Source organism: Homalodisca vitripennis, chromosome 3 (assembly GCF_021130785.1).
Source record: "Homalodisca vitripennis isolate AUS2020 chromosome 3, UT_GWSS_2.1, whole genome shotgun sequence".
Classification (NCBI taxonomy): Eukaryota; Metazoa; Arthropoda; class Insecta; order Hemiptera; family Cicadellidae; genus Homalodisca; species Homalodisca vitripennis.
The window spans coordinates 6,114,499-6,140,434 of NC_060209.1; the positions used below are offsets into that span (position 1 = coordinate 6,114,499).

The 25,936-nt window shown below is 39.8% G+C and overlaps 1 protein-coding gene across 1 annotated transcript in view; it reads left to right on the forward strand.

Annotated features, from left to right (window-relative positions):
* Positions 1-25,936, forward strand: part of LOC124356560 (cadherin-related tumor suppressor) — a 428,185-nt gene that overhangs the window by 71,741 nt on the left and 330,508 nt on the right. The window contains 1 exon segment of the mRNA XM_046807631.1: positions 9,470-15,019. Coding sequence (XP_046663587.1) covers positions 9,800-15,019 — 5,220 coding nt within the window. The 5' untranslated portion in view covers positions 9,470-9,799.

Sequence of the window (25,936 nt, forward strand, 5' to 3'; positions counted from 1 at the left end):
CATGATGTGAATCGGTATAGATATAGGCGGTAATATATTAAGATGTTTCTTCATGTTTGGTATATGTGCACTTTTAGATAGTCTTTATTATTCCTTAATTTCTTTAGTACTTTGAGATAAAAATTTAGATATAACTGGACAAGAAAATTCAGAATTGAAATAATTGTGGCATATACAGGATGGATATAATGTGCACAGATATAATTCAGGACAAGGTTGTATAGGCAAAGACAGAAAAATGGCCTTACTAAGATATTGAAGACACTACGTACTATTTCTTTTACCAACCATCCGACATTATGATTTTTACAATATTTTTATCTCTAGAATGGTATAACCGATTCAGTTTAAATTTTGTAAATCACTCATCCATAAGTCCCAGTTTGAAAATAAGGCCATTTTTAGTACCGTATTAAATTCAGTTGCCAAAAAAGTACATAATTATAAATGCATCTAGATTTAATTTTTAATCTGTGTAAAGGGGATAATAACATAGACTGAAGCTCTTAGCAAAACAACAAATGGCCACTGTTTTAATGATAGAAATAATATTTGTAAAAACACAGATTATCTAGGAACCCTACAGGAAAATATGTAATAATTTTGGGTTATATAACCACGTTATGAGTGACATTCGCAGAAACAGCCTATAGCGATTCAAAATACATTCACTAAAATTCCGTCCAACCTATCATTATTGCAAACTTCCAAACTATGTGTATTGGAACCGGGAAACAAAGAAATATAGAAAGATTTTTGTTCATCGTCTAGCTCCTAGAGGTGCGCTCAAGCTGTACGACCACGAACATAACCTGAACATTCACGATTCCTACTGACTTCTGGATAACTCTACATAGGGACTTCTAGAAGCTACACACGTATGTTCCGTGAAGCTAGGCAGTTCTTAGATAAAGTCGGTACAGATGTCTTCTGAGGTTAGTCACTGGTGGTCATGGCGATCCACACTCATGTGCACATCAGACCTTCACCAGACTTGAAGCTGGTGGCATCCTTAGTGTTATAGTTTAGACATACGTGTTTGGATCACGTGTTGTAGACGTGACAAAATATAACGGAATGCATAATATAAAGATAAATGTACATAGGAACGAATCCTTCTAGTGACAAACAAAACATTTTATGGTTTTAAATGATGATACAAAACAAAATTAGGTAGTTCGACCCGAAGAATGAGTTTTTTAGGCTACTGCAGTGAAATATGAAAATCGAGAAGCATATGAACCCATTTATCGATTGGTAGAGAAACGAAATTTATGCCAGACCGCCCCCCCCCCGTCCTCCCGGTTTTGGTTATATGTACTTATGTGCATGTGTACAACAGATCAACTCGTTCATTTTTATCTGTGCATTTCTTAATAAATAAACCCGTTCTCAATAAGTACAATAACATTTCCTTGTAAATTTGACTTTTTCAAATAATTTGTATTCTTTTTTCTATTTCTTTTTATTTCTTGATGTAATTTTTAAAAGGCTAACTCTAGACTATTCTCGATCCCATATATTATTCAATTAGCAATTCATTGAACTAATTTTAAAATTAATTATAAAACGTTTATTGTCATTTTACGTTGTGTTTATTGGAAACTCTCAGGAAGGCGTCTCAAAAACCAATTTATTAATTTTTTAAATATTTTTTTTATTGATAACTAATGAAGTATATTTAAAAATTTCATACTGTTCATAAAACTATTATTGTTCAAACATATTTTAGGGAGGAACTTTAGATTAATTGAATTTCATGTTGGAAACTTATAAAATTCAACAAATATACAATTCTTTCTCTATTTAGGAATACCAGCTGGTGGTACAATAACACTTTTACTATTTTGTAATGTTTTCTCTTCTCGTCATTGTAATTGAATCATAAGACAATACTATTGTTTGAGTTACAAAGTTTTGTAAATAGTACATATAATATGTCATAAACCATTCTCAGGGAGTTGAAAGGGTTGAAGTATTCCCACCTTTCCCACACAAACCCCACACTTCTGTGTGGCGCCTGGCGTTCATTGATATGGAAGTTTGCCGGATTCTTATTTTATAATAGATTACCTGAAGAAGTAATAACTTGTTCTCTTGAGGCATTCCAACGTTGAGTGGAACACTTTTAATAGACAAATAATGTTGTAATATCCTGGCGTTACTCTTGTATGAAATCATTACTTTACATTTATATTAATACAATACTGAAAGATTCCTAAAAACCTTCACCTCTAGACCATGAGGAGTTCGTGATGTTAATCTAAACCTCAGTTTCGATTTATAAAACACTATAAAATAGTTGACTTGTCAAGGTAATCTACCATAATGTATTTCATATAAATGAAAACAAGTAATTGTGGTTTATGAATAGTTCAGAATAAAGAGTCTTAATTTTGACATAACAGTTCCAATTTTAATAGCAACTCTATGGATAATTTCTAGTGTATTCCTTTAACTTAACAATCGGGCAGTCCTCTTAAAACTTCTTCACTTTCCCCCCTAGCTGGCCAAAACCACGAGGAAAGGTGGTCGGTCTAGGCACCAGACTGAAGTAGCCATAGTACCTTGGTGCACCGGCAGCAAGCGTATAGGCCGGAATGTCAGTAAACACGTAAATACATAGAGGACAAAAATGTATTTTCCGCTAGATTATATGAAGTGCACAATGTGACTGTTACCCTCGCGGCCACGTAACCGTACCCCCGTAACCTCGGCCCCCCTCTGGGAGTACTTAACGACTCCCTAACGCAATATATTCGCGGACAGACCGTCCGACCAGCTCCTCTTTCACCTCTCCTAGTCTACAGTCCACTTTACTGCCCGCCAGCTCCTGGGCTTCGAGTCTTCAAGGTTTATTGCGAAATTGGCCTCACCACCCACGTAGTGAACTTTCATACAGCTTTGAATAAACTGCACGAAAATATTCTCGAATGTGCAAGTTACGTCGTGTTTCGTTGTAACTGGCGAACAAGGCACCCGTCCTCTCAAGGAGACCCATAGGTTTGAAATGTTCAGTTTTGTTATGTGTACCCTTAATCTGATTTTGTACTCGTTGGAAACATTTTTGAATGTTTATATGCTCTTTGGAGTATAATTAGTCATTGGAAAATCGTGATCACGCAATGTCTCTCAAGGAAATTTTGAATTACAGTAAAAACATCTCTAACTTCTATTCATATTTCATGTTGGTGCACTTTTTATTCAAAATTATTATACAATTTTTCTAGAAGAGTTTAATTTCACGAAAACCTCAATGATGTTTTGAGTGAGGATTTTAACGACCCTAAAATACCCGTATCTATCGTCGTGTAAGCAGGACGAAATACCTTGGCTAGGGTAATTGTGTAATTCATGCTTTATACTGCTTTAAAAAGTATATTAAATTCAAATTGGGGAATAACGCCGTTGCTACTTTAATATATTCGCATGTTAACGTTTTATTATATTCGATTGAGGCAGCCGATGGAGACAGACATTGCTCAGAGAGCCACGTACAAGCCTGTGGCGCAAGAGAATATATTGTGCCTAACTAACAGTTGCCTCTCGTCTCTAGAGAATAAGCCTAATATCTAACATGACACTTAATCCTTTGTTAACATCTGAGGTAAAACTACGTTACTAACGTAGTTTGTTTATGTTGGATAGTATATTATGTCTAAGTAACAGTTGCCTCTCGTCTCTAGAGAATAAGCCTAATATCTAACATGACACTTAATCCTTTGTTAACATCTGAGGTAAAACTACGTTACTAACGTAGTTTGTTTATGTTGGATAGTATATTATGTCTAAGTAACAGTTGCCTCTCGTCTCTAGAGAATAAGCCTAATATCTAACATGACACTTAATCCTTTGTTAACATCTGAGGTAAAACTACGTTACTAACGTAGTTTGTTTATGTTGGATAGTATATTATGTCTAAGTAACAGTTGCCTCTCGTCTCTAGAGAATAAGCCTAATATCTAACATGACACTTAATCCTTTGTTAACATCTGAGGTAAAACTACGTTACTAACGTAGTTTGTTTATGTTGGATAGTATATTATGTCTAAGTAACAGTTGCCTCTCGTCTCTAGAGAATAAGCCTAATATCTAACATGACACTTAATCCTTTGTTAACATCTGAGGTAAAACTACGTTACTAACGTAGTTTGTTTATGTTGGATAGTACATTATGTCTAAGTAACAGTTGCCTCTCGTCTCTAGAGAATAAGCCTAATATCTAACATGACACTTAATCCTTTGTTAACATCTGAGGTAAAACTACGTTACTAACGTAGTTTGTTTATGTTGGATAGTATATTATGTCTAAGTAACAGTTGCCTCTCGTCTCTAGAGAATAAGCCTAATATCTAACATGACACTTAATCCTTTGTTAACATCTGAGGTAAAACTACGTTACTAACATAGTTTGTTTATGTGGGATAGTATATTATGTCTAAGTAACCCGTGTTATTTTTAGGAAAAACTCTGCGTAACGCTCTTGGTTCCACAATGTTACTGGAGACCATACCGTTTAATGTTTTAAATTTTGGAATGTGTTTATCAGGTAAACCATTTAAATTGAACTTTTGTGAAGCGAGGGTTTTCGTGTGTTGAAATCTTAGTCGTGAAATATTGTAATGAAATTCGTTTAGTGACAACACATTCAGAATCCCAGGTATAAGTTGTCCGGCAGCGGCTTTGTGAAGCGGTCGTATTGCCACCTCCACCCAAGAGATTTACAACCCTTGTTCGGGGACGTTTGATGGACAAAGCGGAGGGAGGGTGGGCTGAAAGGAGGAAAATTGTTTACGACTAAAATGTTTTCACGCTCTAACACTTTCGATAAAAATATCATTTTTTAAATCTACTTACTCTTTATTTACACGTTTGCGTTGTTCTGCAGGTACTGTCTTCTATAGAATTGTCTTTAGTTACTGTTTACGTGGTTACCAAGATGTGGGGCGTAACTCCTGTAGGTGAGGGACGTTTGGCAGATATTTCTAGTTGCTCAACTTCTTACTCTTTATTTACACGTTTGCGTTGTTCTGCAGGTACTGTCTTCTATAGAATTGTCTTTAGTTACTGTTTACGTGGTTACCGAGATGTAGGGCATAACTCCTGTAGGTGATGGACGTTTGGCAGATATTTCTATTTGCTAAACTTCTTACTCTTTATTTACACGTTTGCGTTGTTCTGCAGGTACTGTCTTCTATAGAATTGTCTTTAGTTACTGTTTACGTGGTTACCGAGATGTGGGGCGTAACTCCTGTAGGTGATGGACGTTTGGCAGGTATTTATATTTGCTCAACTTCTTACTCTTTATTTACACGTTTGCGTTGTTCTGCAGGTACTGTCTTCTATAGAATTGTCTTTAGTTACTGTTTACGTGGTTACCGAGATGTGGGGCGTAACTCCTGTAGGTGATGGACGTTTGGCAGGTATTTCTATTTGCTCAACTTCTTTACACGTTTGCGTTGTTCTGCAGGTACTGTCTTCTATAGAATTGTCTTTAGTTACTGTTTACGTGGTTACCGAGATGTGGGGCGTAACTCCTGTAGGTGATGGACGTTTGGCAGATATTTCTATTTGCTCAACTTCTTACTTTTTATTTACACGTTTGCGTTGTTCTGCAGGTACTGTCTTCTATAGAATTGTCTTTAATTACTGTTTACGTGGTTACCGAGATGTGGGGCGTAACTCCTGTAGGTGATGGACGTTTGGCAGATATTTCTATTTGCTCAACTTCTTACTCTTTATTTACACGTTTGCGTTGTTCTGCAGGTACTGTCTTCTATAGAATTGTCTTTAGTTACTGTTTACGTGGTTACCGAGATGTGGGGCGTAACTCCTGTAGGTGATGGACGTTTGGCAGATATTTCTATTTGCTCAACTTCTTACTTTTTATTTACACGTTTGCGTTGTTCTGCAGGTACTGTCTTCTATAGAATTGTCTTTAATTACTGTTTACGTGGTTACCGAGATGTGGGGCGTAACTCCTGTAGGTGATGGACGTTTGGCAGATATTTCTATTTGCTCAACTTCTTACTCTTTATTTACACGTTTGCGTTGTTCTGCAGGTACTGTCTTCTATAGAATTGTCTTTAGTTACTGTTTTACGTGGTTACCGAGATGTGGGGCGTAACTCCTGTAGGTGATGGACGTTTGGCAGATATTTCTATTTGCTCAACTTCTTACTTTTTATTTACACGTTTGCGTTGTTCTGCAGGTACTGTCTTCTATAGAATTGTCTGTTTACGTGGTTACCGAGATGTGGGGCGTAACTCCTGTAGGTGATGGACGTTTGGCAGATATTTCTATTTGCTCAACTTCTTACTCTTTATTTACACGTTTGCGTTGTTCTGCAGGTACTGTCTTCTATAGAATTGTCTTTAGTTACTGTTTACGTGGTTACCGAGATGTGGGGCGTAACTCCTGTAGGTGATGGACGTTTGGCAGATATTTCTATTTGCTCAACTTGTTCTGTGTTACTGTATTAACATTCGAAAAGCCAAACGTTTTAAAAACCAAGTGTCATGAGCTTCAAGACACTGATGGTGATGTTGCAACAAATGTAATAAAATCTTTGTAAGGTTGTGGTCGCGAAAATTATTTGGGGCGTTTACCAAATTAACATAACAATTAGAACTCTAGTTGTAGTGCAACTATCTAATTTAATATTTAGAATCAAAACTATAAATTTATAAATATATTTCATTACTACAATTCTCATTACTCTAATTACGCTCAAAACAAATCTAGGCAATGTATGCATTGCGTAAACACTAGTAAATAGTTTCAAATGCACATGTTTGCATTTATTTTATTCTGCTATATGTAAGTCTGCAACGGAGTCATATTCTGAAAAGTTAGGTATCAATATCTCGCCCGTATCTATACATAATTGCTTTTACGAATCGTCCAGTTTTTTTCAAAACTAAGTTGAGGCATAAGATTGCAAATGGAAAGTTTTTAACAATCATACGGTTTTCGTGTGTTTCACGGATTGGCTGAAAATCTAAAAAGGTAACAACTAGTTACTCTTGAATTTAGTATGAGTGTATACTAACTTCGGGTGAACGTGGGAAGCTTCTATTTCATTTTCTGTTTCACAAGGAGAGTAGCTGGTTTTTATGAAGCTTATTACTGATAGTTTGGACAGCCCACTGGCACAGGGCCTTTGAATACGAGATATAGGGTATCCAACGGTAACCTATCTTCCTCCTTGAGCGCCTGTCATAGTGCAGAGTAGTATTACAAAGTTACCGCTGAAACTTCACAAAGTAGTATCGGGAAAGTTCACTGTACAACTTCGTGGAGAGATGCAGGATGGGTTGCAGGACAGGATTCCTCGCAGTGTACTGCAGAGACACCTGCAGAAATCTGCAGGCAGGTGAGGATGTTTGATGACATCCTCGGTTGAAGTGCGGAGATGAGAATGTCTCTCCATTACCATTGCTGACTCCAGGAATGCATAGCGACCTTTAGTCTGAGGTAAACAAGCGTGATACTATCCTTGCTACAAGCTTGGAATTTCCTGGCCTTTACAGCAAGACGGTATCAATGGGATAAATTCAGATCTCCCCAATGTATATTAGGGCATTGCCTCGCCGTCTGGATGGGGATGTCAGTTTTAGGTCCAGAACATTTATCAAGATTTAAACCTTTATCAGCGAGATTTAATATGGGATTGGTTCTTCTCCCAGTACCTAATAGGCCTTAGCGATATGTAGCTTGTAGAATAACACGAGAATGGAAGTTAATAGCAATTAGTTAATTATCAATATTCTTTAAGGTGTTGACTCTGTTGACACAATATACAGTATATTCAATAAATTGCAATCGAAATATAAATATAGAACACTCAGTGCAGTTTTAAACTACAATTTCGTTAATAATTCTCAAAGGTTATTCAAGGTGCCTATTAGCAAATTGCCATAGTTTTTTCACCCGGTGTTCTACTTTGTACAAGTTGTAACGCATTCTATTAACATTAATTAATTGTTGTAATTCCAGTCTGAAATTATTTGCTGGCAATTTTGTCACGTACTATAGTGATTGTTTTTAATACGGAAACTCGGTTTCCGAATTGTGTGGTCACATTTGTTTTACAACTGATTATTAGATAACTTTTGTCATCCGTATCTAATTCTGTCAACACAAATTATTGGTCTGAAGCTATACAAAAATTATACAAATCTTCACTTTACACCTCTTTGTTGGTTGATAAGGAACGTCCATCAAATTTAGAACAATAATTTAATAAGTTTAGTGTATATGGTAAAATAATTGTACTGTGTGGTCTTTAATACAATCGGTTTTCACAGTTAAACGGAAAAAGTAGAAAGCTACGTATGTTAGGTAATTGTAGTTTTTGTGACGCTGCTATAACCTTTTTTTACCTCAGGATTGTCTTTCTGTGAACTAAGGGTTTCAGGACCAAATGAATTAACAGAACTTCTTGATCATAGCTTTATATGAGCATGTAGTAATGTCGCATATATTGTTGTTGAACACGTATAATGTGTAACAGACTAAAACTACACAACTTATTCTCCTTCCAATTCAGACGAGAACAATTTAACGTCGATTACAAAATAATAACCAAATTAATTTATATAATGATTAGATTAAATTTACCTCCGTGTTCTTAACAATGTATAGATTAAATATATTATACAAGAACAAATTATTTAGCCAATGATTGTCCTATTGTCCTCATAACCCTTTTATCTCAATCCTTTATTTTAAGTTCTATTAAGTTATATATTAAATACGTTTATTTTTATCTTTCAAAATTCATATGCTTTTAAATATTTTAGTTTGTTTATTATTTTGTTGCTTTCGATGTAAATAAGATACAAATTATTTGCTTATTTTATTTTCAAAATTTCCTAATATATTTAAAGTTGCTTATTAAATTAAAAACATCTGGCAATCAGACCGTTGGTTTATATTAAGAAAAAAATAAAACTTGAATGTTATTAATTTATATAAATTAATAATCAAGTAATGATTCGGATTAATAATAATGACATTTTTATGTTTTCATTAGTCAAAGGTATATTATCTTTAACAAAATTGTATGTTTACTTACAATTTTGATAATGATTATCTTATTTATAAATTCGAAATGGAAATCTAAAATATAAATTTCTTATGTTTGATTTAATTTGTTCATTGTAATGAAGAATTATGCACTATAACTTTTTTTTGTTGACACTTCAGGAATTTTAGTCACAAAACTGTTAGTATTATTTTATACATTTTCATAATTATAGATCCAATGTTACTATGGGATAACTGGAATAGTTATATTGTAACGTACGTTCTAACGATATGTTGTAGCCGTACAATAAATGTTAGTATAAGCACTGTAGAGTAGTGCGAAGTTAGCCAACAATTATCAAGTGACTATAAACTGTGTATAATTAGCAATTAGTCAGTTCCGTGGGGCGACCACTAACCTAACATTCCTTTATTTCAGACAAGAAGAACCCGGAGTGAAGAAAAAAGCCAACAACGGCACGCATAAATTCGGCTGTATGCTCGGCCGAGAGGGAGAGAGAGCGCGAGAGATGCGGGGGCATGTGGGAGTGGGAGAGAGAGCGAAGATGCCGCCATGTTGAATACCTCGCTAGCCTAGGCCCATCTATTTGCGGCCATAAAATCCGCCGGGGGGCCCGGAGCGGTGGGGAGGCGGGGAGGGGGGCCGGGCGGCCGCGGCTCGGCGGACTGCGGTCAGTGCCAGTGCAGCTCGAGAGCTAGACGCGGACGGGACGGTGATGTTCAGAGTGTGCGAGTGCGCGGCGTGACCATGCGCTGGTCCGTGAGCCCGTGGTGGGCTCTACTCGTGGTCGTGGCGTCGGTGACGGCCCAGGAGCCCACGGCACAGATGCAGTCGAGGGCGGTGGACACGCGGGTGCAGCTGGAGATACTGGAGGGTCAACCGAGAGGGACTGTGGTGGGCAATATCCCCGTCAAGAGAGGGTTCACCTACAGGTTCAACGAGCCTCCGAGGGAGTTCGTCATGAACGCGACGACCGGGGAGATCAGGACGACGGCGGTGCTGGACCGGGAGACGCTGACGAACGACAGATACGACCTGGTGGTGTTGTCCAGCCAGCCGACCTACCCCATCGAAGTGAGAATAGTGGTGGTCGACGTGAACGACAACGCGCCGGAGTTCCCGGAGCCGAGCATCGTCGTGTCGTTCTCCGAGAGTTCGGCAGCCGGGACACGGCTACTCCTGGACGCGGCCACTGACAGAGACGTGGGAGTGAACGGTGTGTCAGACGACTACAGGATAGTGGCGGGCAACAAGGACGACAAATTCAGGTTAGAGGTGACAGTGAATCCCGGGGGTGATACGTCTTATCTACATCTGCAGACGACGGGCAAGCTGGACAGGGAGACCCGCGCTTTGTACCAACTGAACATCTCGGCGCGGGACGGCGGGAGTCCTCCTAGGTTCGGGTACCTCCAAGTGAATGTCACGATTCTAGACGTGAACGACAACCCTCCGATATTCGATCACAGTGATTACATAGTCTCTCTGAACGAAAGTGTTCCTCCAGGTACAGTGGTAGTCAAAGTCATGGCTTCCGACAGTGATATAGGTGATAATTCGAAGATAACGTACTTTTTATCCGATTCTGAAAGAAAGTTCGCTGTGGATCCGGAGACGGGTGTGATAACCACATCGGAGCCACTGGACTGTCCCCATCAGAACTGCCCTCAGATATCACAGGCCAAGCCGGGCGGAGGATGTCCCAAGAGTTGTGTGTTCACGGTGTTCGCGCGGGACCACGGGTCTCCGAGGCAGGACGGAAGGACGTATGTGACAGTTAACCTAGTGGACGCCAACGATCACGATCCGGTCATCAAGTTCCGTTATTTCCCGTCGACCGCGGGGTTCGCGACAGTCGACGAGAACGCCTCCAACGGCTCCGTTGTGGCGGCCGTCTCCGTAGTGGACATGGACGAGGGGCTCAACGGTGAGACCAGGGTGGAGATCAAGTCCGGTAACGAGAGAAATCACTTCAGACTGGAATTCAGCGGCAGTTTTGATATAGTGCGAGTGAACGGTGTCCTAGATCGCGAACACATAAACAAGTACAACCTGACGATAGTGGCTACTGATAAGGGATCTCCACCGAGGACGGCCACATCGTTCCTCATTATCCACGTCAACGATGTGAACGATCACGAGCCCGTGTTCGAGAAAAGTGAATATTCTGCGATCTTGAGTGAGTTAGCGCCACCAGGTACCTATGTAGCGGGAATCACGGCTACAGACGAGGACACTGGAGTGAATGCACAAGTTTATTACGCGTTTGTGTCCGGTAACGATCATCAGTGGTTCGAGATGGATATAGATTCCGGTCTGATAACGACCAAGGCCCCACTGGACAGAGAAGTACAAGGTACGGTAGAACTAAGGATATCGGCTAGAGACGGTGGACCTAATCCGAAATGGGCGTACACTCAGCTCAAAGTAATTATTTTAGACGAAAATGACGAAAAGCCGCAGTTTTCACAACAGAGAATTAATGTGAGCTTGTCCGAAAGTACGCCTCCCAATACATTAGTAGCGATGTTAGCAGCTACAGACCACGACCAGGGTACTAACGGTAGTGTTACATACAGTTTACAGTCACAAGTACAACAAAAGTATCCAGGAATGTTCGGCCTAGACCAGTTAACGGGACAGTTGACGATAAAAACAAAATTGGACCGGGAAGCGATACCTCATTATGAAATTAGGGTCGTGGCGAAGGACCAAGGCACGCCTCCTCAATCGTCAACGGCTACCGTGTTTCTCGCCGTGCAAGATGTCAATGATAATAGTCCCGAGTTTTACCCTCTACAGTATTTTGTTCAGGTCAGTGAGGATACATCTGTGGGGACTTCCCTGCTGCGAGTGACGGCTACCGATAAAGATGAAGGCGAAAATGCCGCCATTCGCTTCGGAATCGAAAGTGGTAGTGAGGGAATGTTTCAGATCGATGACAGGACTGGTGTTATTTCTCTGAAAGCGAGTTTGATAAATTCACAGAAAGTGCTTTATAGATTGAAAATATCCGCTAAGGACCGTGGTGACAGGAAAGCTATTGAAGATGCAGTTGTTGAAATTATCAAAGACACCCACATTGAAACAATAGAATTCGATTCGTTCGGAGGTTATAATTTCCAAATACCGGAAGATCACGACAAAAGAGAACCTTCAATCGGCAGAGAAGTGGGAAGAGTGCAAATAAGATCATTAGATTTCCAACAAAATCTTGAAAGATACTCGATCGTGTACGGCGATCCTAACAAGAGTTTTCGAATAGACGAGAGAACTGGTGTCATAACGACAGCCAATAGGATCGATCGAGAGTTCATGTCTGTGTACAGCTTGACAGTGGCCGCCAGGTCCGGCTTGTCTTACGGTAAAACGACGGTAAACATCAGTATTCTGGACGAGAACGACAACCAGCCGGTGTTCACGAAGGACAAGGACGAGGCGAGACTGGCAGAGAACGCTGCGGTGGGACAAGAGGTCTACCTGGCCCGTGCGAGAGACAGAGACGCCGGACTCAACTCCAGGGTCACCTACAGCCTCAGTTTCAACCCGGACGATCAGTTCAGGATAGTGGAAGCGACAGGTGTGATATACTTGAACAAGCCGATCCGCGCCGACCCGGGAACCTCTTTGAGCCTGGAAGTGACGGCCACCGACTCCGGCCAGCCTCCGTTGTCCGCGCGGCACGTCATCGTGGTCACCGTGGACGACGTCAACGACCATACACCCGTCTTCGACCACACGTCCTACGAGACCTCGCTCCTAGAATCCACTCCGGTCAACGACAGATTCTTCGTGCTCTCGGCGTCAGACGCCGACCTCGGAGTGAACGGGCTGGTGTCGTACGCCATCACGGAGGGAAATGCCGAGGACAAGTTCGGAGTGTTTCCTGACGGATACATGTACGTGAAAAGTCCTCTGGACAGGGAAGAGAGAGACTATTATTCGCTGACTGTGACAGCTAGTGACAAAGGTGACCCACCGAGAAGTTCAGTAGTGCCTGTGGTGATTCACGTGATCGATGAAAACGACAACCGGCCAGAATTCACCAACTCCACGTTTTCGTTCCACATAAGAGAGAACGAGCCTCCCGACTCGTTTGTCGGTAAGGTCGCTGCCACCGACAGTGACATCGGCCGCAACGCCGAGCTGACCTTCTCGTTGTCCAACGGTAAACAGGACTTCGCGATCGATCCCAAGAACGGATTTATCAAGACACTCCACGTGTTCGATCGTGAGGAATTACTGGAAACGACGGGTCAGAGCTACGTCACGCTTGAGGCCATTGTTAGCGACAACGGAATAACGAGGCACAGAGATAAAGTGAAAGTCAATGTTTATGTGACCGACGTGAACGATAACGCTCCCGAGTTCCTGCGGCAGCCGTACAGAGTTCAGATATCGGAGGGATCTAGTGTGGGCACGCAAGTGCTAAGAGTGTTCACCACGGACGCTGACGAGGGGCTCAACGGAGACGTGTTCTACACTCTCGCTGAAGGCAACGAGGAGGGGAAGTTCGCGGTAGACGAGGCCACAGGACAGCTGATCATCGCAAAGTTCCTGGACAGAGAGACGACCTCGCATTTCTCTCTGACGGTAGTGGCACACGACGCCGCCATCTCCGGCAGACTGAGCGCCACGACTACGGTTCTGGTGGACATACTGGACGAAAACGACAACGCACCGATCTTCACACACTCCGAGGCCAAGATATCGGTCCTGGAAAATGCCACTGTGGGTACCAAACTGATTCAGTTCGAGGCTACTGACGCCGACGTGGGAGTGAACAGCGAGGTGGTGTTTTCGATAAGCTCCGGCAACAGGAAAGACACGTTCCACGTCGACCCGGCCAGCGGAACTCTTTATCTCCACAAGCCACTGGATTACGAAGAGCTCAGTTCGTATGTCCTCAACATAACTGCCTCGGACGGGGGAAATCCGAGACTCTCAACTGCGATCGTGTTCACCGTGTCGGTGGAAGATTGCAATGATAATCCCCCCGCGTTCACCAACACCGCGATCGTGCGCCAGATCCGAGAGTGCATCCCCATAAACACACCGATAGTGACAGTGACCGCGGAGGACCCGGACTCGGGCATCAACGGCAAGATAGCCTACGCCATATCCAAACAGGAACCGGAGGATCCACTACATCCGGGCATCCTGCACTTCCAGATCAATCCGAAGACGGGAGTCATCTTGACGCAGTTGCCGATCGACCGTGAAGCCGTGGACACCTTCAGGTTGACGGTGGTCGCCACGGATCAGGCTCTCCCGGAGTCGTCTCGTCTGTCGGCAGAGAAGCTTGTCACCGTCATAGTGGAGGACGCCAACGACAACGCTCCCATGTTCGTATCCATGAACGCCGCAATCCTGCCTACCCCACAGAGAACGTCTTACCACGGTCGCGACGGCATGCAAGTCATGACCGTGTTCGCCAGAGACCTGGACTCCAGCACGAACGGCTTGGTGACCTACGACCTGGTGACCGGCAACACAGATTTGTTTCGACTCCACCGCAGCACGGGAGTGGTGACTCTCCGACGCTACATCCCGGACCCCGAGCCCAAGTACCAGATCTCCGTGAAGGCGACGGACGAAGCGGTCCAGTCGGACAGGAAGTCCACGGACGCGTACATCACCGTGATCGCGCTGGGGTCGGGCCCGGGGCCGGTGTTCGAAGATGACGAGGCCGCCGGTAGTGTGTACGAGAACGAGCCTCCCGGTACCAGTGTGTTGACAGTGACGGCGAGTCTGAGAGACCAGGCTCAGGCGGAGATAGAATACTATGTGACCAATGTGACGGGCGAGGGAGGACGTCAAGCCGACCGACTGTTCGATGTGGATCCTAGGCTAGGGATAGTCTCCACGGCCGAGGTGCTGGACAGGGAGGCTGGCCCTGACTGGTACGACGTGGAGATCTACGCTATCGTCCTCAACTCCGCCACTCCTCACACTGGACAAACTAAGGTAGGAACACTATTTCTCAATAGTTGTAATAATATTTATATGCCATACTATTACAAAGTATCTGAGGGACCTTATTTTTTACTTTTTCCATATTTACATCTGCAGGATTTATGTAAATGAATGTTTTAAACAAATAAATAAAATGTCCTAATTAAACATAAGGTATGTGTACGCCTGTACAGATCCATAAATGTTAAACAGTATTTCAAAAATAATCTATTTATTAATTTACAGAATGATCTTGAATATCAAAACAGTTCTTCCAGTATTTCAATTTAGACTCTTCAATTATTAATAATACATATAGTGCTTGTTTTATGTAGAACAGTTTTATGATATTAATTGCACAGCCTAGCTTGTAGAGTAGATATTAATATGAAAGCATTTTACCGTCGAAAAATCGCAATAATTTATTACTTGAAATGTGTTGCCATGGCAATCGAATACAAATGCGTATTTAACTACTCCCCTAACTGTTTATTTAACAAGCTCGGGTTAGTTACGGTTAAATAATGGTTTAATTATATCGGATTAACGTATACTTTGACCGTAGGTGCTCGTTGCTCTTCCTCCGCCGAAATAACAAACGTACAAGTACATATTTCAATTTAGTATCATCGTCTAAAACGTCAAAAGTTTATTAGTATTATTAGGTTAAGTGTATTAGTTTGCTGTATTCAATCATGAATAGAAACGTGTTAATGTTGACAGAAAAATACTACAGTCCGTTGAATAAACTAATGTAATGTTATTGTCATGGATCTACTACAGTCTGTGGCACTGTTTTGAAACCACATTCCACACTTAAGTTTCAGTCAATTTATAATAATTAAGCCAATACCGTTACAATGTTGTTTGACATTTAATGTCAAGTCTGAGAAATAATATCAATTCGTACAATCATCGGAGGACACAAAAAAGAAACAACTGTTAACCTTTAAATAATCGCACATTTATTTACTTTCATAAGGCCAAAAAATGTATTCACAAGAGGCGACGCTAAAAATGTAGTTTGTTAAACAAATTCCTTGCATAGGATCTTTAACTTGAACTGTTTTTAATTTCTTTACCAGTATAGTTTATAAACATTCATCCCTATTCATTAAAAGATAGGTTAGTTATTAGATAGATACCTACAGTGTTATAGCTTACGTATAATAGTCCAAGACACTACTTGTATTTGCAGGGTCGGTTTGGGAAGCTGTAGTGGGAATCATCTATTTTTGTAATGTTTGAAGTAATTAAAAAAATATTACGTGGTGGTTTTAAGTCGTTAGCTTAGGTATAATTAAAATGGTACTGAATAATTTTTTACGTCATTTAAGGCGTTTAAAAACTTTTCAGCTTAGAAAAGTAATTACTACATTTAATTTTTCAATGTTTCGTGTTAATCAAGTAGTAAAATAAATCTATGTAGAATTTTAAATACACTGGATTATTTAGTTTTATTTGTACTAGTAATATGTTTGAAATCCGAGAAAACCCGTAAGATCAGGATCATACAAATTTTCTGCATTAGACTTTTAAGCTATAATCTTTATATTTTGATTTTTATTATATTCCAGAATTCAGCAAAATTGGATTTATTTACCAACTAAAGACAAAAAAAAAGCATTTTGATACACTGAATAATGTTGTTCATAAGAAAAGTCCTTTTATTAATGAATACTGAATTTTATTATGAAACACTAATTAACTATTATATAGGAGGTCTAATGTCTTTTAGAAATAGGCCTGCTCTATTTTAGTAACATTTTTGTACTAATAGCTAAATGCTATACACTAATTTATATTCGTGATTTCAATTTCAATGGTTAATTCTAATGGATTCTCCACGGCAAGCCAGCCACAGTATATTTACTAAATATTGTAGATATTCCTAGCGGACTCTCGCACCCTGAATATTATCTGATTGATTATGGTTATTGTTAAGAATTGCCACTGAACGGATCCAGTGTTTGACCAATATCTATCTTTGTATTTAGTCATATTAATACCCTACTGGATATAAGTGTAGTTTAATTAAATACATTCATATTCATATTCTAACAGTAAAAGCTGTATTATTGTAATTTATAGCATATATTCTATTTAAATGTCCTCTACGATATTTTCAAAACTAAAATCGGCTAATTGCTAAACGGTAAGATTTACTTTACACGTTTGCTCATAATTTATAAAAGTACACTTTTACGAAAATACACGCTACATTAATTTCCTTGTGATCATTATAAGCAAAGTTACTTTTATCTTCGTTAGAAACAGAAATCAGGAAGATTGCTAAGCCTAAGTTGATTCTAAATTTAATGATTTTTCATACAATTACAATATGAATCCTCTTGTTGATAATCAAATTCTCCTTTAAGTTTTTCTGGTGGCATAATTTATATTTTGTTGTTGTAAATTTTAGTTTATCGGCATTTATCACTATCACTATTTATCAATAGTGCCATCGATGGATTATTCACAATTTAGTTAAATTTTCTGGAAATTTTGTCTTTGCTCTAGCCTGTAGGATATTCTGAACAAGAGTTAAGAGGAAATTTCACTTTCTTAGCGTAATAAGTGTAATAAGCGTAATAAGTATATACAAAAACAATAAATTATATACGGTCCTCAAGTTCCAAATGCATTAGATGAGTAGTTTCAAACGCAGAAAATAAACAGTTCAAGCACCGTGAGAAATGTAGCCTATAAAGATAAAAATTTGACTTTTGCCATGCGTTTTATAATGTACCGGCAATAAAAATCTGATTTGATTTGAGATAATTGATATTTTTGCTTAAAATACATTTACGTTTGCATATGATAAACGTTTTGAATAAGTCATAAAAATATATATCGTTATGTAAAACAGGTGAAGGATAAGAAGGTTTTAAGAGCTAAGATTTGTCCTCAAGAATTCTTTATAAAATTGTGCTTTCATAATATAAACAAAACGAATCGAGATCGCCGTTACTCCGAATTCAGGGCTATAAAATAATACTTTTGAACAAATGGGTTTTCGAACACTATCTCTGCATGTTTAGTGCCATGTTTCTTGGCTTGGTAATTTCCGTGAATGCCCAATCTTATACTCTGGACTTATTGGCTAGGAAGAGCAGTTCTTGGTTATCAAGACATAAAGTTTTACTTTTTTTCGGAACCATATCGATAAAAAAGTCCTTTGATATGTAAATTTGTATTATTAGCCTATTGAAAAGGTATATTTACAGGTACAAGATGGATAATACGCCCACGATACCGCAGTAGTCTAGGCGACCGATACCTTACATTATACTAGTAGACTACAGACGATGTTGACGTAACGTTTGTGATAGATACTAGTGTAGTTGTGAGACAGGAGCTAGAGTAGGCTATATGCAACTATAGCGTGGTGGAGGTGGTTGGTATCACATGCGATACTATATATAGTACAGTACACAATAATATGCCGTACAGGAACAAGCAGGAGCTGTGATATAGTACACGATACCGCAGTAGTCTAGGCGACCGATACCTTACATTATACTTGTACAGACGATGTTGACGTAACGTTTGTGATAGATACTAGTGTAGTTGTGAGACAGGAGCTAGAGTAGGCTATATGCAACTATAGCGTGGTGGAGGTGGTTGGTATCACATGCGATACTATATATAGTACAGTACACAATAATATGCCGTACAGGAACAAGCAGGAGCTGTGATATAGTACACGATACCGCAGTAGTCTAGGCGACCGATACCTTACATTATACTAGTACAGACGATGTTGACGTAACGTTTGTGATAGATACTGGTGTAGTTGTGAGACAGGAGCTAGAGTAGGCTATATGCAACTATAGCGTGGTGGAGGTGGTTGGTATCACATGCGATACTATATATAGTATAGTACACAATAATATGCCGTACAGGAACAAGCAGGAGCTGTGATATACGTACACGATACCGCAGTAGTCTAGGCGACCGATACCTTACATTATACTTGTACAGACGATGTTGACGTAACGTTTGTGATAGATACTAGTGTAGTTGTGAGACAGGAGCTAGAGTAGGCTATATGCAACTATAGCGTGGTGGAGGTGGTTGGTATCACATGCGATACTATATATGGTACAGTACACAATAATATGCCGTACAGGAACAAGCAGGAGCTGTGATATAGTACACGATACCGCAGTAGTCTTAGGCGACCGATACCTTACATTATACTTGTACAGACGATGTTGACGTAACGTTTGTGATAGATACTAGTGTAATTGTGAGACAGGAGCTAGAGTAGGCTATATGCAACTATAGCGTGGTGGAGGTGGTTGGTATCACATGCGATACTATATATGGTACAGTACACAATAATATGCCGTACAGGAACAAGCAGGAGCTGTGATATCGTACACGATACCGCAGTAGCCTAGGCGACCGATACCTTACATTATACTTGTACAGACGATGTTGACGTAACGTTTGTGATAGATACTAGTGTGTAATTGTGAGACAGGAGCTAGAGTAGGCTATATGCAACTATAGCGTGGTGGAGGTGGTTGGTATCACATGCGATACTATATATGGTACAGTACACAATAATATGCCGTACAGGAACAAGCAGGAGCTGTGATATCGTACACGATACCGCAGTAGTCTAGGCGACCGATACCTTACATTATACTTGTACACACGATGTTGACGTAACGTTTGTGATAGATACTAGTGTAGTTGTGAGACAGGAGCTAGAGTAGGCTATATGCAACTATAGCGTGGTGGAGGTGGTTGGTATCACATGCGATACTATATATGGTATAGTACACAATAATATGCCGTACAGGAACAAGCAGGAGCTGTGATATCGTACACGATACCGCAGTAGTCTAGGCGACCGATACCTTACATTATACTTGTACAGACGATGTTGACGTAACGTTTGTGATAGATACTAGTGTAATTGTGAGACAGGAGCTAGAGTAGGCTATATGCCACTATAGCGTGGTGGAGGTGGTTGGTATCACATGCGATACTATATATGGTACAGTACACAATAATATGCGTACAGGAACAAGCAGGAGCTGTGATATCGTACACGATACCGCAGTAGTCTAGGCGACCGATACCTTACATTATACTTGTACAGACGATGTTGACGTAACGTTTGTGATAGATACTAGTGTAATTGTGAGACAGGAGCTAGAGTAGGCTATATGCAACTATAGCGTGGTGGAGGTGGTTGGTATCACATGCGATACTATATATGGTACAGTACACAATAATATGCCGTACAGGAACTGTATGAGCTGTGATATCGTACACGATGTCGGTACAGTTTACAAGCGGTATCGTACACGATACGAAGCCGACATGCGTGCAGCTCGGCGCTGGCTCCGACTGGGCCCCGAAGAAACAAAAAGACCGGCCGTTGTACGGTGAATGAAGTGCGCCGTAATAACAGTATTTGGTCCAACTGACGCTGTAAAGTCGAAACCCTTTTTATCGTCATTACCCGTCGAGAGCTATAGCTTTACCCGGTGTCACTGCCGTGTCTGAGCGCCCTAGCGCCCGGTGTCCACTGTGCGGTTCATACTTTGTCGCCGATTAACGTATTCTACAAGTTCGCTACTAGCCAGAACCAGTGCCGCCGCCGGCCCACACACTACACACTACACACCGTCACTACCATTATCGACACGTATATGTTCTACAGTCCATGAATAATCATTATGCCATATACATAGTGCTTTAAATCAAACACAATGTTTTAGTACGTTTCTTTACACGTATACTCTAATAATATTTTCCCAACATGTGTTTTACCGGAAACTTAATCGCGGCCAAACAAATTATCTGATGAGCAACTTTATTTTTTATTTTCATTTACGAAAAACTATATCATAGATTAGCGTGTTCCAAAGATTGTGTAAATGAAATGAAGTTGAAATTTAAAAAAGCAAATTCAAAACTTTAAAGATTTTGGCAATCGTTTTTACAGTAAAATGTTTATAGGCCTATGCAATACAAATCATAGTAAAGTTTATCATTCACACAAGAAAATTATAAAGTTAAAATGTTCATATTAGAAGAAATTAAAGTAGACATCTTTCAACAACGTAATCTTTATAATGAGTCAATATACATACCGTGGTATAGGTAAAATATTTCCTTCGCTTTACTGGAGTATAAATTCTACAGGGATATTATTTTAAATTTAATTAAACTTGAAATGTTGGTTTTTATGGCTTAACCATCTCGCAAATTGTATAGCTGTGATAGAGTATCTATCATTGGGTAATAGCACTTAACTTTATAGCTTTTTAATGCTTCAGTTGGGTCTTAATGTGCATTAGATCCGATACCGCACTTAAGCCTAGAGGTAGTCGCTTCTTCATGAGCATTCTCTAATGCTTCTTACTATTCGCCAAGTATTGACCGGACAGTGAGGATCTTTGAAATTCCTGAGTTCTTGATAATTTGATCCTTGTTTCACCTTCCCCGTTTCATATTGCTCTGCAACATCTGTTACTTAGATTGGCGATCGCTGCCTTCAGGCAGAGAATAGACACTATAATAATAATATATCTTTATTACGGGCACAATTTAAGAAAATCGTATACAATCGTCAATATACATGTAGTAAAATACAATTTAAACTGTATAAATCAATTTAAATACACGTAATTTTAATTTTTAAACAGTTTTCAGCTATCCTGAACACAATTTAAAACATAACTAAAGGATTGAACCAATTAATTTCAAATTTGATCCCAGCGGCTCATCATAAACTCTTCAACAGAGTAGAACACCCTCGACACCAATAGGTTTCTCAATCGAGCTTTGAATTTTTTCGGATAATTTAAAATTTTTATCTCGTCAGGTAGCTTAACTATCAACGTAATGCCAACCTCGGATGATAAAAGTTCGAATGTGGCAGTTCTGTGCTGTTGAATACGGAAGTTGTCCCGGCCTCTAGTCCCATATTGGTGAACGTCCCTGCCTTAGACCAACTCACACTTGATTCAGCGGTACATAGAAACCTTAAGGATATAGAGACAGGGCAAAGTCAGCAAACTCCATGAAGGAGTTTTTACATGAATCTCTGAATTTCCATTTCGAAATTATTCGGACCTCTTTCTTTTGAATTCTAAATACTCTTTCAAAATTGTATTTAGAACAGCTGCCCCTCAGTCTCACACCGTATGTTATTTGAGGATATACAAGGCAAAAATTGGCCGTTATTAGTATCTTATTCAAGAAGCAGAACTTTGAAACGTTACGTAAAGCATAAATGCCCGAAGAAGCCTTTGAACAGATAGATGCCTTCTATGTGGACGTGCCATGTCATGCCTCGATCAAGGCACATCCCTGTTTACCTCTTCACCTTTCCACACCAAAATGCGCGACGGTAGACCAGACGTCTCTCCTGACTTTCACCATTCCTGATTTTATGTTTGACAGGTTACGGAGCTTGTATAAATCATCCATCCATGGTCACTACAAGAGTTCATCATTCCAAGTGAATTGTCTTAGATCGAAACGTCTGTACTCGTGACTCGACTGTGGACCACTTCTGTTTACCAAGTGGATTTCACAGCTTTGCGAACGGTTCTATTGCAGACTGCTCCTCGCATGATTAGGGACGCTAAAACCGTTATGGTATGCAATAAAACTGACGATCTGTTTATTATCAACACTCAGTTTCAGTGATTACATAACAATAATTTAAAAGTAACGAAATAATCAGTTATCACACAAAGCTCTTTGTATTCATATTTGTCACTGGAATGTAATTAACCTTAAAACTAAAAATCAGTGAAATACTGAAAATCTCACTGACGTGTTTAGTCTAGGTTTAGGGTTTCATTTCAATTTGTATCAAATCACTGACACTAGAATGACTGAGGGACGTTCTCCAGACTGTTCCTACATTATTGTATTTGGTTAAATCATATTTCAAAACAGGTGTGTAAATCACTTCAGTACAACATTATAAAAATCTTGTTGACCTGTATGAAACTGCGTATCATTACTACACTACTAGGCGTACTAGGCTACTTACTAACGCATCACGAGGTGAACTCATACTGGAGACTTTAACGCTAGGTTTTTGTCAAGAGACTTTAACAGAATGTTTTAGTCAAGAGACTTTAATGCTAGGTTTTCGACAAGAGACCTTAACGCTAGGTTAAAATTTCACTTTAATATTATAGAGACTTAGTTCAACAAAACTACTGTTTTCCTCAAGAAAGTACTGCCTCGCGGCGTCTGCCCACTTTCCCGTGGGAGACACTGACATCATTTGATAGTTGTAACAACACGATAGAGCACTCTTGACGCGACCTAAGCGATGAGTGACAATAGAACGATCCAAGCTAATTCGCCCGTGTAAGGGCTCGACCCCTGAACTCTCGGACCACCCGTAATTTGGGCCCGGAGTCCGCGAGTGCGCGTGTGAAAACTATAATGTGAGCAGAGTCTCGAGTCCGGACGCGTCACCACAGCAAATCGAATGAATGGAGGAGAACAATTGAATTGTGCCCGGGAAGATAAGAGGGGGGAGGGGGGATAGGGCGCATGTCAATAATTAAGGGGACGGCGGCGGTAATGCCACAGGACGTGAGATACCGACAAGAATTTGGTTAAATGTCGCCCCCTCCATTTCCCCTACGCGTCTGGTGCGTCTCCGCGCATGCGTAATGTTCTACCTCGACCATGTGAATCTGCCACAAATGTGTTGACACTTATATCTACATCTAGGCCTACTTTATTCAACATCATTTCTTTACAAAGCTTCGTACAGCTTTTATATTCTAATATAGTAATACGAATTCTTTAATTTTTCTGTGAGGAAAACAAAGGTATTTTATCCTGAGGAATACATGTTAAACGTCTTGACAAGTAATTTTATGAAATAACAGAGATAAAATATCCGTTAATTCTCAAAACCATCCACAGTATATAATGAAACAGTTTTACCATTCGAGATCCTATACCCAAAATTAACTCGTATTGTTATAATTTCCGATGTTTCCACTACACGACCTGTCCCGCGTTCCGCTGAGCGCTCCACGACCCCGACTTTCCCCGGCCATCTGGTCGTTACTGTAATATTATAATATTCAATCGACTCTTGCTCAAGGGCCGCCAGCGATCAGTTATTGTTCCTACACAACCTTTACAGCAACATTTAAATACGTGTAGCTGTTGCGAGTTAGGCCCAGAGAATACACGGTGAACGTCTTGGCATTTGATCGCCCACAACTTTACCGTCATCGCCGGCCGTGGTTCTGGTATCAATGAATATTTATTCAATTAATGCCGGTAGTTGTATGGGGGCATTATGTGCACTCGCGATACCTTATTGAATATACAGCGATCACGATTGTACCTCTACGGGTGGAATAATCGATTTGTGCTATCCACCGTGTGGAATTACACTGTCGAAATCGTACCTTACTCGCTTGTGTCGTGTTCGTCTGAAGAGATCCAAAAGAAGTCGGCGACGAAGAAGCTCAAAATGAACTCTTTACATAGTTTTGACATCCGGGACACCTAGACCACAAGATATAGTGTAATATAGGTGTTGATGTATTCTCATAGACTCGTCAGGTGCACAGTTGAGTGCACTGCGATGTGATACACACGGTGGAGCAACCGGTATCTCTACACATAAAGTAACTCAACATCACTTGGAATCAACCCTTCCCATCATAGCTACTATATGACACGTACGAGTATGTGATAACGCATCTACTATCTAGTCCGCTTATAGTGTGTGGATGTTTGTTTTACATTAAAACACATTAGAAACTAATTAAATGTCGTGATGATATGACGTAAAACCTGTTTCACATTATAGAATGGAATTTTTACAAAATACAGATATTTATTTGCTTTGTAAAATCCTATTAATATTTCCTATATAATATATAAGAACATTTTTCGCTAAAACGCAAATGCAATATGCAAAGTAATAGCATTCTTGTTCGAACTACAGTTTGCTAAATTCTTATTCACTGCATTAATCCCAGTAGTCTAATAATATTTTATAAGCACCCAATAAATGCACGTCTACGGGTTCCGCCTAATCGTGGTGTACTGTACTGTGAATGTGACTCATAAACGTTAAATACATTTTTAGGTTTGGATAATTTAGGGTTTTGTTTGTTTAAGATTTGACAAAGTAATAATACAGGATATTATTCTGTGCATTTTTATTTGCCATCGTAACTGTTGTTTTACTACGTTTTAATGTTATCCTGAGTCGTCGTTGTGGTACACGTTATGGTTCGGCAATAATCACTTTTAATTGCATTTCTCCCACATCTCACTATAAAGTAGGCCCTCACGTGGGGGTACCTGCATTGAGATGTACTGCTGCAATACCGCCGGAATACGTGACACTGTGAAAACCCACAGAAATCTCTCACGAGTTCGATTCTCTCAAGGCACAGCAAACACGTACACAATTGTCCAGTATTTTAAAACTCACTGGACAGTTGGGTATTTTTCCAATAAAAACAGTTATTTTCCTCCTTCAATCAGTGACCTTATTAAATTATTACTGTCGTAGTACAAATTCGTTCAAACTGCATTGGTTTGTCACGATGTATCAAAGCTCTCATTATAAACTGGACCGATATATCAGTTCAACAACGGAGAAGTAACAGACATCACATTATTTTGAATTTGTTTATTTATTTACAATGTTCAATTTTTAACTATTACCTTATTGTGAAAACAAATGTCAATTTGTGGGGCTAAATTATGTCATAAGTAGGTGTTTATGTTATTTAATCGAAATTTAACATTAAAAATTTTATTTCATACACAGATAATGTATATACAATAATTATTTTGACGACTTTCTTGTAAAATTAGTATTTTACTTGAAAATTTAGTTAAAGTACTTTAAATTCCCAACATTTGAAACTTAGTTTGATTAGATTTTGATTG